Source organism: Numenius arquata, chromosome 4 (genome assembly GCF_964106895.1).
Source record: "Numenius arquata chromosome 4, bNumArq3.hap1.1, whole genome shotgun sequence".
Lineage (NCBI taxonomy): Eukaryota > Metazoa > Chordata > Aves > Charadriiformes > Scolopacidae > Numenius > Numenius arquata.
The window spans coordinates 35681684-35698136 of record NC_133579.1 but is presented as its reverse complement, the minus strand read 5'-3'; the positions used below and the strand labels follow the sequence as shown (position 1 = coordinate 35698136).

The 16453-nt window shown below is 41.5% G+C and overlaps 1 protein-coding gene across 1 annotated transcript in view; it reads left to right on the top strand.

The window, feature by feature from the left end:
* GALNT12 (polypeptide N-acetylgalactosaminyltransferase 12) overlaps positions 1-16155 on the top strand; it is a 48217-nt gene extending 32062 nt beyond the window's left edge. Inside the window, exons 8-10 of the mRNA XM_074146507.1 lie at positions 6827-6940; positions 13167-13322; positions 16018-16155. Coding sequence (XP_074002608.1) covers positions 6827-6940; positions 13167-13322; positions 16018-16155 — 408 coding nt within the window. The remainder of the gene's footprint in view (positions 1-6826; positions 6941-13166; positions 13323-16017) is intronic.
* The last annotated feature ends 298 nt before the right edge of the window (positions 16156-16453 follow it).

Below are 16453 nucleotides of genomic sequence, written 5' to 3'. Positions count from 1 at the left end.
ATGGTTTGCCATAGGGAGCTGCATTTCCCATGGGGAGCTGTAGGAGCTCCCACAGGGAGCGTGACAGTTGGCAGCAAAGCCCTCAGGAGCCTTTGAGAGAGCAGCTGCCCCCCTCCATTTGCCTTGGAACTTGCACTTGAGTTGAAAGGTCTGTGTCATCACTGGCATGAGACGTAATATCTACCCTTATCCAGTCCCTTGAACAGACCCTGGTACAACATCCGTTCGTTTTTTGTTGTTTTGTGCTGGATCACTAACTGACAAGGTCAGAGACAGTTGAAGCAATAAGATATTATAAGACATACCTTCCAGGAGCATTTCAGTAACTTTATTCTCCCCTCCACCTCCATCCTTCACCCTCCAGAAGAAAGCCTACGCTGGTGGCTGTGATAGTACTTCAACCTCCTGGGGGAGCGTATTTGTGCAGTTTCTTTCACAATTTAACTGCACGTGTCATCCTCAGGAAAGGTGTTGACAATACCTAGAAATAATAATTCTTGTTTGGAGCTGCTTGAGGTATCTACAGTATAATTTAGGTGTGCTTTATATATTTCTCTAAAAAAAATTCTTAAATGCTGTCATCTAGTTGTGAGCATAATAAGAATACACCATTTTTTTTGGCAGGAAGAATTTAAAATGTGATTAAAGTACACTTATAGTCTAAGAAAGTGACAGTGCAAAAATGACACCTACTGATTCAACTGATTTGTGGATACTGAGTCCCATCTGCTAACTTCAATGAATCATTGATCGTGTTCTTTGCTCCTGCCTTAGCCATGTAGTGCTTTTCTGGTTCACAAAAATACTGTGTTTAAAAGTGTTGGTCTTGTTAACAGCTCGGCTTAGTGTGAGGTTATTTAATTGTTCAAAGAGATTGCAAAAGGATATGGGGATTTCTCCCTCCCTTGAAAATCTTTACACTGAAATTCAAGAATCTTTCTAAGATTACCTGTAGGTCAACCAGATGTTCTTGAAATAAATGCATGAATTATTGAGTACTCATGCACTGACAATTAGACACTTGTGCTAATTTTTTTTTGTCCTGATACATAGGTAGATTTTTACTGTCTGTACTATGCTTGGTCTAAAAGGTTAGCTGCCGAAAACTTTATGTAAACATACAGAATTTTAAATATTTTTGCCTGAGCTATGCTTGCATTCTTACAAACTGCCTGAGACCTAGAAATGAGGGAAATACATCTCCTTACTAATAAAATTAATACACTTTATACCAAAATCATATAGCATAAATAAACCTGGAATGCCACAATGCTGATTTCACTCAGTACTCTGAACAAAATTATACTTTGAGAAGGGGCATTATCAATATTACAAGTGCTCTCATTCATAAATTATTTTTTTTTTAACATAAGTCAGATTTTCTCCATAGAAGTTCCAATACTGGAACAGTGGAGTGAAGTTCAAAATGTAAAAATTCAAACATTCAGGCTACAGAGGCCATTATGAGATGAAATTTTGGATGAGATAGCAGCATTAGGTAGAAAGATAACTGCATGGACAACTGAAAAAAACTAAATTGCTGCAACTTCAAGGGCTACTCCCTTTTTTGCACAGCATCTTTGTAGAAGCACATTGTAAGTCCCTATTTGCTATTTTAATGAAAGAGCAAAGAAAATTTAGAGAGGTTAATGTTCCCATCTGAGGTCCCAGTGCTGTTTTGTGCGGTGGTGTATTAAAGCAAGGTGAACTAAAAGCTCCTAGAGCTCTGTATGTGCATGCATTGAATTTCTTCTCAGGGCACCCCAGCTACCAGGGTAGGGGCATAGACATGGTCTAAGGAAGAGGGGCTTTTATGATGAGGATGGTGAGGCCCTGGAACAGATGTTCAAGCTCACGTTGGATGGGGCTTTGAGCAACCTGATCTAATGGAAGATGTCACTGCCTGTGGTAGGGGAGTTGGACTCAATGGTCCTTAAATGTCCCTTCCAGTCAAAACAATTCATTGGTTGTATGATTCTGTTTCCTTGCTTGGCTGAAGCAGCTGCCATTTTTAAGCCATACAGTGTCTCGGGCAGCTGTGCAAGTAATGTGTTTCTGGTCCCTGGGCTCCATGCAGCTTTGCAACTTTGGGACATGAACTAAATGTTTTGACTTTGATTTATTTTTTTTATTTATTTTTTTATTTTTTGTGGGAATGAAGCTGATAGGCACTTAGTGGGTTAAGATAATAAGATGTCAGTGTTTCTGGAAAGGCTGATAATCCCTTTTAGTTTCTTGTGTAGTGCACTGATGTCTCTCTGACATAGCATCTGATTTGGCCATCCCTGAGTGTGCACTTACCAGCAAAGTGTGTGCTGTACTTGTGCTGCAGCGGGTGGGAAATCTTAAAAAGACCTGAAGGTCTGTGTGCTGTGCAGATTGCCCACCTCAATAGCCCAGACAAGGCCTGCTTACAAATCTTAGCTGCCCAGGAGAGGGATTGTGTGGGCACCACTAGGGAGGACTTTGAGCCATCTTGCATGTTTAATATTGGCACTGTGACATTGCTGCATTGTGCAATTAGTTATTGAAGCAACTAAACTGACAGGTGTCTATTGTGACTATCTAGCCAATGGCACTGTTCTCTACCTATCCTTAAAGGCATCTTCGACTGACTAAATCAGTTGGCAGACCAAAAACTTGAATTTTTCTATTGGCAGCTTCTTTTCACCTTTTCATCCAAGACCATCTTGTCTTCAATGAATTTCCAAATGCTTAGTCATAATTTTCTTTTCATTTAGACCAGATGTAACCTTAAAAAAAAAAAAGGGAAAAAATATTTTAAGCCTTTAAAACTGTGAAGAATTTTGTTTTGCTGTGACATGAAAAAGACCATTTTGTAAATTATCTAAATAACACAAGATATATATGGACAGGCTTACAGAAGAAGAGATCTTAGCTATGTGGCTTAAGTTTTGTAATCAAAGACTATTGCATGGTGTTATAGGTTCTCAGCGGTATTAGGCTCCAAAACAGCCTCCTCTAGGGTATATCTCTAAAACTGCATTATCATACAATTTGTGGAGCTGCCACTTGAGATTGAATTGGTACCCAAGGTTATAGCTGACTAGACCTGGAGATCTGGTGCTCTTCGTAGGAAAATATTGACCACTCTGTTGGTTGTACAGCTTCTGAAAGCTTGAGACAGACTTTTTAAAAGAAAGTTGGACAGATTCAAGTGTTTAATATTAATCTCAAGTGAACACACCATCACTTGAGACATGTGCTTGTATGTTCTTGAGCCTCCCAGAGAGACCTGGACTTGCTGGAGTAAATAGCTGAATTCCAACAGCAGTGTCTCATCATCAATTCCTTCAAAGGATCTTAGTCATGGATGTTGCATACCCGTTTCAGCATTGCACTTAATGAGTTAACAGAAATCTGAGAATATTTACTCTCCCCCCCCACCATTTACTTCTCCTACCTCCCCCAAAAAGAAAAGGCTGATAGAAAAATAGTGTACATTCAGTAAAATTGTTCCCCATGACTGCTCAGATTACCTTTGAGGTAAAAGCTTACACCTGGTCAGTACCTTGAAGCCCTTGGCTTGCTACAAATTCATATCTTGCTGTGTCCCACAGTATCATCTGCCCATACCACTAATGCATCAGCACCAATGCCGCTGTGGCGGAATAAAGAGGATTCTGATCTATTTTGTGGATGAAGAGAAAGGTTGGCTGTGCTCCACTGGCTGTATTTACCAACTAATGTAATGAAGTTTTAATGTCAAAAATTTGTTGATGCTGTGCTTACAGTTATATGAAATGGATTTTATCTTAAAAAAGAATAATAATCAAAGAATTATTTGCAGAATGCCATCTGTATTGCATCGCTACATGCGAATGTCCAGATGTTAAGAAATAACAGATGTAAATTTCTACATGAAGTAAGGGGTAGAGGTCTGAGGCAAATATCTCAGTAGTTGCTGTTTATTACCTGTCACAGCCTCTAAACAGTGGTAACTAAACGGCACAGTAGGGTACACCTGCAACACTTCAATAGGAGGCAAGCGTAGAGGCGCCGTCAGTAATCCTGCATGGGCAGAACTTTTTATAGCTGAACTGTGTATTTTAATGGCAAGGTGATCAACATTTTTCTTGCTTCTATTTCTCTAATGCAGCATTCTGCAAAAGAATTAAGGTAAGTCACGGAGAAAATTTTGTTCTTTTTGCATGACTTGTTTATGGTGGATATGGGAACAAAGCTTCAGAAATGAATGGATGATTGCTGTTTTGATAGAGCTGTTGCACGTAAAAGGAACTTAAACTGTATTCTCATTTATTACTTTCACAAATTCATACTTATTTCTGCCTTGGAACAGAGGCCTTATTTTTTTATATATATTTTTTTTTTTTCCCCCATAAATGGTGCTGCAATCAGATTTTCAAATCTGATTATTTTCAAATCTTTGTTATTTCAGATCAGGTCATTTAACAGTTTAGTATGCACTATTCCCACAGATTAGGTCTTGAACATCTATTAGGCTTCTTGATGAAATGTGGGTATAAAAGAACATCTACTGATGTCTGATAAAACAAACTAAAGAACCAGGTTGAAATATGGACCGTGTATGTTTAGGAATATGTGTGCATGTATCAGAAGCATTTATGCATGAAAAAGAAAAATGGGAGAACGTAAGTGGTAGCATCCTGGGAGTACAGGCTCAGTTTTAAACCATCTGAAATGAAGCTTAAGTTAGTAATCTTTTACACAGCTTTTGTTTTGTTGGCTGTATTTGGGCATTGCATAACATGTCTGGGAGAGTTACAGTAGTTCTGGTGGTGCACAGCATTTTAAAGTAGGGTATTTAAAATTCCAGGCCACAAAAGGGAGCACGTGCTGGAGCACATGCCGGGGGCTGACAGTGAAGGGCGCATGCTCAGAGCAGTAGCGAAGGCGTTGGGTTGCCTGTAAGGGCACCACTGATAAGTGCTTTGCTACCTTTATCTTCCCATGGAGTCAGGAGACGGTTAGGCAAAGTCATACGTTGTCAAACATACTAATGAGAGACCCCCTGATCCTGAGGACAGTCACTGACAACAGCCAAAACTGATCTATATTTTTAGAGTTACAATTACTCCTTTTAAGTGGTTATGACTTTAATTTCACATTTCTTGACGTAGAATGTGAAAACATGAGAAGCGTATTGTTTGGTTCAGTTAGTTCCATGGTAGTGTTAAAAAATCATCTGTAAAAGACACTTTTCTTTCCTGTTTTTGTAAGTGTAATTCTTGCCTGGTGTTATGAAGGTAAACAAAATGTCTTCTTTTGACAGCTCAGGGAGGGGTGCAGTGGTCTAGTGTGTTCCCATCAAACCTGTCTGTAGAAAGGGTGCCCAGGGATTTCTTTCGCTTCTAGTAAACTTGGACACTAAAACTAAGGATGAATTTTTATCATACACCAAATTCAGATATTAGTTTGTCCCGTAGTGAAGACTGACACCAAATGCCAAAAAACAGTGGAAATATGTTCAGAGAGAAATTAAGAGGCAAAGCCTGTAAGGGTAGGGCTTATGTCCTACATTTGTAGATTTGGCTTCGACAGGAGAGCCTCGCAGCCCCAGCAGCCCTGCAAGGGGCCCCAAGCTGTGGTTTCTCGGTGGTCCTTCCCAACCCGCCAGTGCATTGCTGTTGCCTTGGGCCAGCAGCCCAGGCATGCCGAAAGCTTGGCTGTCTTTCAGCAGGAGTGGGCACAAAGCAGTGGAAAGATGTTGGGCAGCAATAAAAAGTAGAAGATGGGAAAGCAAAATACATGTAGAATACAAATATTTAATTTTCCAACTTGCGTGGTTTGCTCTGTGGTGGGTTTGGGTCCTGTGGGGTTTGTCTTGTTCGGTTGGTTTTAGCCTTCTGCAATCCCTTCGGGTCCGTTCATTCTCTGCATTTGAGAACTGAGGATACAATTATCACGACCAGGGAAGAGCAGTGAAATTACACCTTGCTGAAGCAACTCTTCTGAGATTTACTCTGCTTATTCTTTTTGTCTGTGATATAATTACGCTCAGTAACAGGGGCATTCAGCTTGAACCTGTGTTTACAAAGCCTATTTTGCTCTGTGTAATTTAAAATTTGGTTAAGTGGCTAACACTACAACTCAGTAATTGTTATGGCATTGTTTAACTTATTTTCAGTTATTTTTGCCCCCGGAATACTTAAATGCAAGTCCCTGTTAGTTAGCCTGATGCTTTTAAAATCAGGTAGCGTAATGTTTTAAAATTTAATCTAGAAGTTATGTACCAGTTGTGTCAGAGATCAGCAACACTAGTAATGAATGTTTAATATCACACCTAGTGTCTCTTTCCAAAGATATATCTTACCCCCTTTCGTGATTTCTCTCTGCTTGTTCAACCTCAAGAGGGTTCTGGAGTCCTTTTGAGAACAAATCCTTCTAACATCTCCCATTTGTCAAACTGAGAAAAGTATGTAGGCTTCTTTTCATAAGAAAATTGATGGGGGGGGAGGGGGAGAGGAAGTTAAAGACATGCCAGACTTTTGTTTTGCATGAGTTGCTGGCTTGTTGGGTTTCAACACGGCTTTTTATAGTTCCTACCTGCTTCATTTGCAAATACAGTGGAACACGGTGTCATTCCTAGGGGAAGCCATTGTGTCTGGCTGCTTCAGTGCCCGAAGTCAAGACAGTCCCTACAGTTTTATTTCTCATTATTCTGAAAGAAATGTTGCCATTGGATCTATTTGATCTATTCCAATTAGTTTGAACCAGCTCTGGGGTATACACCTCCCAGTAAAGCAGGATGGGTGTAAAGTGATTACAGCATATCTTCCTTACTTCAGATTAACACTTCAAAATATTCTTTTGTTTCGATTAGCTGAAGAATAGAGGAATGGAAAACTTCTGTTTTGATTATAACCCTTCAAATGAACATAAGATAACTGAACAAAGGGTCATACTGTACCCCTGTCATGGCATGGGACAAAATCAGGTAAGATTCATGTTTTATTTTCATTTTGACTAACACTATGGCTGTAATGTAAAATGTATGGTAAAAAGCATTGCAGTAGGGCTTAGACAATGTGTTGCCACAGCTGATCTTACATCTAATTTTGATTCTTGCACTAGGTGCTTTTAATTTTGACATCTCTTGAGGTCAGACATAGGGCAAAAGGTGAAAGCAAAAGAGAAATATAATTCATAGGAAAATAGTTGTTAAGGGGTGACATTTTTAAAGTTATCTTTTGTTTAGCTAGCACTAAAAGATTAACTGAGTTTACTGCAAAGATATCAGATCACTGGATATTAATGCACTTACGTCTCTGCTGATGGTGCGATGCATCCGTGTACCTTCCATAGCAGGCACCAGACTGAGAGCAGCGATGCGCTCGGAGTTGTGCAATTAGTGCTCCCTCTGCTGGCATCCGGGCAGCAGGAGCAAGGAGAAATGGAGAAACTCCCTGACCGCAACAGTAAAAAGTAGAAGAAAATATAAGATGACACAAGAGAACTGCAGAGCCTGAAGAGGGAAGGCCAAACCCAGTAAAGGGCCGAAACAATACTAGTAAAATGGGCACAAGGCATGGGAGGGCTGACAGAAGCCAGGGAAAGGTGGCCAAGGTGACAGAGGGCAGAAGTTTAGGACAGAGGTAGGGCATGTGTGATAGAGGAAGGAGTTATTAGGAGCTACGGGGAGGGAGCGTGAAACAAGCAGGATCACTGGAGACCTCTGTAGTGGAAAGGGGCAGGGGGACTGAATGTGGGAGCAGAGTTACCAGTTTGCAAATGGGGGCATGAGTAGGGGTGACAGGTAGTAATTGCAAGAGAAAGACTGGACAGCAGGAAGAGCTGCGGTGAGGAGAACAGAGGGAGGCAAAAATAAGACAAAACATAGAAACACAGGTGAGATGGGAAATGAAAGTCAGGATTGTTGAATTTGCACCTCCTTTTTCTGGCTCGCAAGTAGCTGTGAAGCCTACCAGCAGGACATTTCTCTCCATTTTCTTCCTGTCCCAACGCTCTTTTGATAGTCGTTCTTAAAAGGTAGCAGGCTGCAGCTGGTGGTGTGAATTCCATAGCTCAGTTGGCAGGTGACAGTGGCAGGACTGAAAGAGTAAAATCTTCCACACATACATCGACTGCTGTCAGCTGATGGAACTGATGGTGACAAGGTTGGTCATCCTCTAGTTGTAGCAACGCAACACTAAAGAGAGCAATGCATTTCACCACAGAGTTTCACAGACATTTGGTGACAACAGGCAGCCCTTAACCTCTGTTTGGTCCTTGGAGGGGAATCTGCCATCCTAATCCCAAGCTCTTCTGCCTGCTCTCCCCTGGTCTGCTCTCATCACTCTACTTAGTACCAATATACAGCTTTAGCAGCAAACTCTCATTACAAAGCTTCACTCCAGTCCCCTGCCCCACACCACATGACACATCACAGCCAGCTCCAGTTTCTCCACTCCATGCTATTTAATACTTTCATTTCCATGCTGGCTGGCTCCCAGTCTTTCTCTAACGCCCTTGCACTGTTTCTCCCCTCACGTATTCCTCCCACCAGTTACTACCTACACTAGGTCATGGTTTGCTCCTTTTCACATGCCGCCTTCTTTCCTGGTTAGCTCCCATTTTTAATCCTCTAGCCTTCTCCTTCTCGTCTCTCTCCAGTTGCAGAGTTTGTTCTGCCATTCATAATTTTCTTCCTCAAATAATACTCCCTGCTGCACATTCACACTGTCTCATGGTATAAAGGAATGAAGTTTATTCTCTAGAGTGCAGCTCAGTAAAGTTATTCTCCAAAAACATCTTGATAGGATTTAACATTAATGAAGGTTAACTTGGTCAGCCGTGTGTGTCTTACATTCCAGTACACCCATCCTCTGGCATGATATGCTAGTGGCAGGTGGCTGTTTATGTAGGGGACAACTGCAAAAGCTCTTTTCACTGGAAGCAATTCTCCACTTAAAGTGACCTCTGAATATCTGTGTGCACTGTGCCAAGAGGAGAGAGCTCTGTGCTCTTGATTATTTATAAAGTCCAGCACCTGCTCCCATTTTATGTCTCAGTAAGTAAAACCACTCTCAGAAAACAGATCTCTGGTAAATTGTTGCTATTTTTCCTTGAATCCATGGTCTAAGTGAGAGGGTTCCCTTTCATCCTATTGAGTTGCTTTTGTGTAAGTAGTAAGAAAGTAACTGTGAGTTGTTTAAAATTAGCATGTTCGTTGTAGCAAGAAGGTGAGGATATGACTGTGGTGATAGGAGCTGAGTGTATATAGAAGAGACGCAGAAAATACGCAAAACACTGGCTGCTTGGTGCTTGCACCTCAGGCTGCTGCTGTTTTGTGGAAGCGTCTGCCCCAGTAGATAAGAATGAAAGGTTTTGAAATTCAGCACCAATAAAGCCCATTTCCCTTCTCGTTATGGCTAAGAAACAGCACAGAGGACACCAACGCATGATGGCAAGAAGCCAACCTGATGTGGTAAGAAGATGGGAAACCACTGAGCAGCCTGCTTTGTCTGACACCAGTATTCCCATTTGCAGCTGATAGATTTGAGGCAAATAGGGAGAGGCAAACAAAGAGCTTAGAAAAGCCCTTGGATTTTCTGTGAAAGGGGTATCAGACCCCATAACATCTTTGCTGTTTCTACCCATCAAGTGCAAACTTAATCCTGGATACAGAAGAGCAGTAGCCAGGCACAGAGAGGGATGAGAGTGTGTTTTGGGGTCTGGAGAGGTAGCCAAAATCTGCCTCCGTCCCTAGTACCACAGAGCACTGATGCAGCTGGGGCATATGCTGTAGATTGCCCAAGAAGGGATAGGCACTGGATAAAAGGCCTCATCAAGTTTCCCCAGTAGCACTTAAGGGAATCTACTGGCTCTCTGAAGGAAGGAAATGCAGTAAGGCTACTGGTTACTGGGCCATGGATCAGTTTGAAAATACTTCCTTTCTGCCCACAGAACCCATGGGGCAAGGAAAGGGCACTAAAAAACACTTCTTTTGAGGAGGAAGAGATTAGAGTGTAGCGATAGGATGAGAGGTAATAGTTCTAAACTGAAAGAGGGGAGATTTAGATTAGATACTAGAAAGAAATTCTTTACTGTGAGGGTGGTAAAGCACTGGAACAGGGAGCCCAGAGAAGTTGTGGATGCCTCATCCCTGGAAGTGTTTAAGGCCAGGCTGGATGGGGCTTTGAGCAACCTGGTCTAGTGGAGGTGTCCCTGCCCATGGCAGGGGGGTTGGAACTCGATGATCTTTAAGGTGCCTTCCAACTCTAACCATTCTGTGATTCTGTTTATCTCATGTATTACCAGAGCTTGAAAAAGCCTGTAGCCTGAAGTATTTATTCTATTTGAAGCAGTATAGGGTAAAGAATTGTATAATGTTCATTGGGCAAGGAGGGAGGAGTGCTTGATTGCTAATACTTAGCAATAAATTAACCATTTTACTGCTCTTCTACTCCAAAATCTAGTGCGAGTCCTTGAGATGCCATTCAGAAAAGATGTCAGTAGTAAGGACCACTCTGACCCTGTAGCTGTCTACTGTCGATGCATCTGATACAATCAGCAGCTTGCAGGCTTTCACTGACACTGATACAAACTGCTGAAAAGAGTTATTATATCTTATAAATCCACTAATGAGCAAGGCTCTGAATGTGGCCTTGTAAAAGTGGCATCTGTAAAACAAGTGTCCATCCAGACAGAAACGAGCAGGAGTGAAGCTTTTTCTTTATTCATGATTCATAACCTTAAAATGAGTGCCCAGATACTGAACCTGGGAACTAAGGCCTGGAGGCCAGGGAATAGTTGAAGTTAAAAAATAATAATAATCATAAAAAAAAATTGGCCCAATATTACCATATTTGACTTCTGTTGATGATGAGACATTTCTGGCATAACACAAATGTTGTAAAGGCAGTGCAGCCTACATCATAGGAACAGGTCCTAGCAATAGGGCTATGAAGATGACTAGGGGACTAGAACATCGTTCTTACGAGGAAAGGCTGAGGGACTTGGGTCTTTTTAGTCTGGAGAAGACTGAGGGGGGATCTGATCAATGCCTATAAATACTTAGGGTGGTTGTCAAGAGGATGGGGCCAGTTTCTTCAGTGGTGCCCAGTGACAGGACAAGAGGTAATGGGCACAAACTTGAACATAAGAAGTTCCATCTAAACATGAGGAGGAACTTCACTGAATTTCACTGAATTTTTAGAGTTGGAAGGGACCATAAACATCATCTAGTCCAACTCCCCTGCTGAAGCAGGGTTGCCCAGAGCATGTTAGAGCATGTTACTCAGGACTGCATCCAGGCGGGTCTTGAAAATCTTCAAAGAAGGGGACTCCACAACCTCCCTGGGCAGCCTGTTCCAGGGCTCTGTCACCCTCACCGTAGAGAAGTTTCTTCTCAGATTTGAGTGGAACCTCCTATGTTCCAGCTTGTGCCCGTTGCCCCTCGTCCTCTCACTGGTAACCACTGAAAAGAGTCTGGCTCCCTCCTCCTTCAACCCACCCTTTAGATACTTATAATCATTGACAAGGTCTCCCCTCAGCCTTCTCTTCTTCACTTTGAGAGTGGCAGAGCACTGGAACAGGGTGCCCAGAGAGGTGGTGGAGTCTCCGTCTCTGGAGACATTCAAAACCCACCTGGACACGTTCCTGTGCAACCTGCTCTAGGTGGACCTGCTTTGGCAGGGGGTTTGGACTAGATGATCTCCAGAGGTCCCTTCCAACCCTATTGCGTTCTGTGATTGTGTAATAGGTTTCAAGGGGAAATCAGAGTCTCCTGGGTGCTATGTCAGCAGATAAACTTCAAAGTTGAAGTTGCCTTCCCAAAAGATGTATTTCCCTTTGCGGCATCTCAAATGAATGATGGTGAACAGGTTAGTTCTGGGAGGTGGGGGGGGTGTGTCACTTACATCACTGCCCAAAGAAAAGCCATGGAGCTCCACAAGCTGAGGGAGTGGACAGCATTGGTCTGTGTACAGCTGTGACAGCTGCCTCAGCAGAGAAATTCCTGATTGTGATAAAAGGAGGGGCAAAGGAGATTTCCTGAAACAACTACCAACAGCGTAGTCTAGATCAGAGCTCTTAGACCTGGAAATGAATGACTGCAGACTTTGTAATCACATGGTCCTGTTTACATTAAAAGTCCATTTCCAGTTTAATTCCAGGTTAATTAGCCTTGGTGGTTGTTAGGATGGGTTTGTGGTAAGTTCAAGTATATACAACGTTTCTGAATTGCTACAACCCCCTTCACAAAGCTGTAGAGTCTCTTTCTTCAGGGGTGAAACAAAACAAAGGAGGATTCCTTCTCTCCCTGATGCTTTTATTGCTTTCCACTAATGCAGCTATACTATTTGTAACAAGCAATCTTCTGATGTGTATAAAACTTTCCTCTACCCTACTGAGTATAATCTAAATCAGATCTAAACACATATCCGTGCACTATAGTAATCTAAATTATTTACAAGCATGCTAAATACAAACAGCTCTCAATCTCTGCCACTCTTTAATGAGGCCCAAAATTTGGCAAGTGTCCATGACAAATATAAAAATTTTAAGGAAGTCTTCAGCCATGTTTTTCAGAACACCTCTGTAAAACCTTGTACAACAAGCAAAGCCAGTAAATTGTCTCTAATGAAGTTCTGTTCATGTTTAAAAGCAGCTGTAGCTGATTTGCTCCAAATAATACCTTAAAATGTTATATAATAAAATGCTCATCACCATGCATCCTGAGTACTTTGTAACTGGAAATGAACCTTGACCAACAGCATTTGAACTATGCAGTGAACAACTCCTTAATTAAAAGTAACACTGTTTTATGACAACTGAATTCAGACGGCATAATGTCAGGCTGTAAGCTGGTTTCCATCCTGTTTTTAAGGGTGATCTAGAATGTGAAAGTAGAATATTGCAGTCAAATTTTATAAGTTCTTTAATTCTGGAATGTCTGTTTTCCAGGGCTTTTATTCAGTATTTCATACATTTGAAGCGCTACCAGAGTAAAGCAGTGCTGTGGTGAGATTGATTTTCTGTAAAATAGTAGGCAAACAGCAGCAGTTAAGGCTCCTTGAATATTTTTGGCAGGGTTTCTCTCCACAATAGCAACTTTAATATGTGAACTTAATTATAGTATCTTAGTATATCCTCCTTATAAGTATTTTTTCGTGTACATATGAAATGACTGTTGTCCTTTGTTTCTTCTCTTGGGTTTGTAGTTTTTCGAGTACACATCCCGTAATGAGATACGTTACAACACTCGACAGCCAGAAAGCTGTGTAGCAGTCGATTCAGGGACCGATTACTTGACAATGCACTTGTGTCAAGAAAATGTCCACAGTATTCCTGAAAATCAGAAGTTTGTTTTCAGAGAGGTAAGTGTGCATGCTTGGGTTTGGGCTTGCTTTTTGTGGGAGTGTGTGGAAGAAGAATTGTTGAGGTTTTTTCTTTTTATCTTAACTGCCTACACATCATGCAGGCCACAACATCAGCATAGATCTCTGGGACAAATATGCTATTTTGGCTTTTAATATCTGAACATAGAACCAGGGTAGCAGCAGTGTTCAGGTGAAGAGTATGCCCAATCATAAAGAATAGGAAGATGAGAGGAAGAGAAGCGCCCTTCTTAACCTCAAAGGAGTTGAGGAGGTTGGCAGAGGTGTCTCTTTGCCCTGTCCACATCTAGCGCTTTCTGTGGGCTGCTCAGTTCTCTCTCGCATCTCACTCCTACTGTCTTCTCATGAGAACTGAGGTGCTTCCGTATACCCCCTCCCCATCCAAGCTCATGGCTGGCATACTTCTGCTCTCCTTTCATTGACTTCTTTTATTTCCCAGCATTTATATCACCATATATCCCTGATACTTCACATACCACTGTTACTTTTCGCTCTTCTCTGCTTTTGAGCAGCTGCCCCTTCTCTTCTGCAAACCATCTCTTGTGACCCTCCCCGTAAGCAGCAGAAGTGCTCCCTGAGCTCCCAGTGTAATGTGCAGTTGTGTAATTTGATGTACCATCAAAAAATACCTTCAGCTCTACTCCTACGCCTACACGGGACACATCTTATGGGCTGTGGGGACTTAGCAAATCTTCACATGTCTTTTTCAACCTTAATGCCTACTCCTAAAGGGGAGAAATACTGAGAAGCATGGAGTATATTTAATAAACATAACATGATCTTAGGAAACCTTGTGTTTAGTAGTTTTTAATCTCTGAAGGAGTTCCTGGATGCCTGAGAGAAAATAAATTGAATGAAAAATGATGGCCTTGGTTAGGTTCTGGAGTGTTATTATTTGGCTAAGGGAAAAGGTCACATAATATATCAAAATGGTATATTTACATAATGTGTCTGCTTAATGCATCTAAACTCTACAGGGTCCACAGTTGACAAATTTCATGCTTAGATACTACCACCAGTGATAGGGGGCAGAATGAATTCTAAAGAAAAATATGAAAACTACTCTCCCTGCACTAAATCTTGTCCAGACTGAAGCTCACAGTGATACTATTGAGTAAAACAAGCCATTTAAAAGGCTGAGTTTATAAATGGTGTTTTATTCTTAATGCTGACTTAAAAAATTTTTTTTTCAAGGTCATATGCAGTAATCCCTAAGATGACACATATTGAATAACTCTCAGTCACTTCAGGGAATAATTGAGAAAATACAATAGTTTTGGAATACATCTGTTTCCACTGCACTCCCAACCATTAACTTTTAGCATCTGAAACTTTAGGAATTATTTTAAATCTTCTTTCTTTCTTGTGATCACTTTGTGCCTGTGTGCGTTTTGAATGTACTGCTCTGCTCCGATTCCTCCTCCTCTTTTGCGTTAAATCAAAATCACCAGTCCCCACCTTTCAAGGCAAGTGATGGGTGAGGTGTCAGTGCCACATTTCTCTTGCTTTGTGAAGAGCAGTGTCAGATGCTGGAAAAGCTGTCCTTATAAATGTAGCATAATCAAAGATTTGAACAGCATTCCCAGCAGCCTGGCAAGAATTAAGTTCTTATGGGCACTGAGTCAAAAATGAGTGAGGCAGATATTGATTAGTCCACTCAAAAAGCTGAATTCTGATGACGGAAACAGGAAAGTCATTCAGTAGCTAAGTCTGTCAGCAAGCCCATGAGCAAGCATGCGCTGCTGCGCATCAGGGGTTGTGGCTTGAGGCGCAATTAGTGCAATACTCCTGATGAGGGAAGGAGCAGACTTCCAAAGGAGTCAGGGTTATGCTCAGAAACGGGGTGTTAGCATTTTTCTTTTGAAGCCACCAGAGGCTTTGGAGGTGGTTAGGTGTGGGAGTGTCCCCTGGGCCAGAGGAGGGGTCTCGGAGCAGGGCCGTTCTCCAGAGCTGGCTACGCTGCCTTTTTGCAGCTCGCTATCATAGTTGACAGCGATCCCAGATTGGAGCAAGCGATGTGAACTGGAGATGAAATGTTCTTGAAGACTCCCGTAATAGGAGGGCCTGAGGCCTCAAAACGTGTTCTTTAGGGAATCTGACTGTGGAGTCCTGTCTGACCTTACACCTCTGAGGCAGCTGTGCTGCCCTCCAGCAAAGCCAGCGAACTCCACGTGCATCTGCAGGCAAGGAGCACGCTTATTTTTTCCTTTTCCGCTAAAAATATGCCCTATGAAGAAAGGGGAATTTTTTTGTTCTTTCTGAAAATATATCCAACATCTACACTTAACTAACAACATTTACATTTTACTTGCAACACGTGCAATAAGTTGGTGAATTTGGGCAATGATTGTACTTGGCTTTGGTTTTCTCTGTCCGTAGTCTGGTGCAGTAACAAAAGGCAATGGAAGTGAATGAAGTTAGCACATCCTTTACAGGCTTAAATGTCAAGACACAAATCACTCTAAAGCAATGTTAATCTAAGTTTAAAAGTAGGGTCTTTTGATAGAGTTTCAGAGATCCTCAAGGTAGGCATTTCAACTTCACTGGATAGACCCATGAGAAGGATATGTGTGATATTTATTTATTATAAATGTCTTCTATTACTTTTAAAACACAGTGACATGCCTGTAATTTTTAAGACCCGAAAAGCAAAAATTATTTCTGTCTTTTATAGGATGGTACTTTGTTTCATCTACAAACCCAGAAGTGTGTACAAGCCCAGTCAAATGCTCACAATGGTAACCCAGCACCATTATTACGACCATGTACCAACTCAGACTACCAAAAATGGTTCTTCAAAGAAAGAAGTTGATTCAGATGTCATCTAGGATATAGCTGAATAAGAAGATGTTCTCTTTCTAGTCAGCAGTTAGTCAGCCTTTTGAAAATCATCACCTAAGTGATATATTTTTGTATGGAAAGAACTGTAATTAGTTTACAAGCCTTGAATTTTGTTTTCTGGAGCATTAAAAGGCATTGAGAGCTACATAAAGTAAGTGCTGAGGTTATATCATGCCACAGAATCTGCTCCTCTTCTCTTTATTTGGCAGCTACATAACTGCTTCTGAAGTGTCTTAGGTTCTTTTCACAAGAGACAATATCTTTTTTTT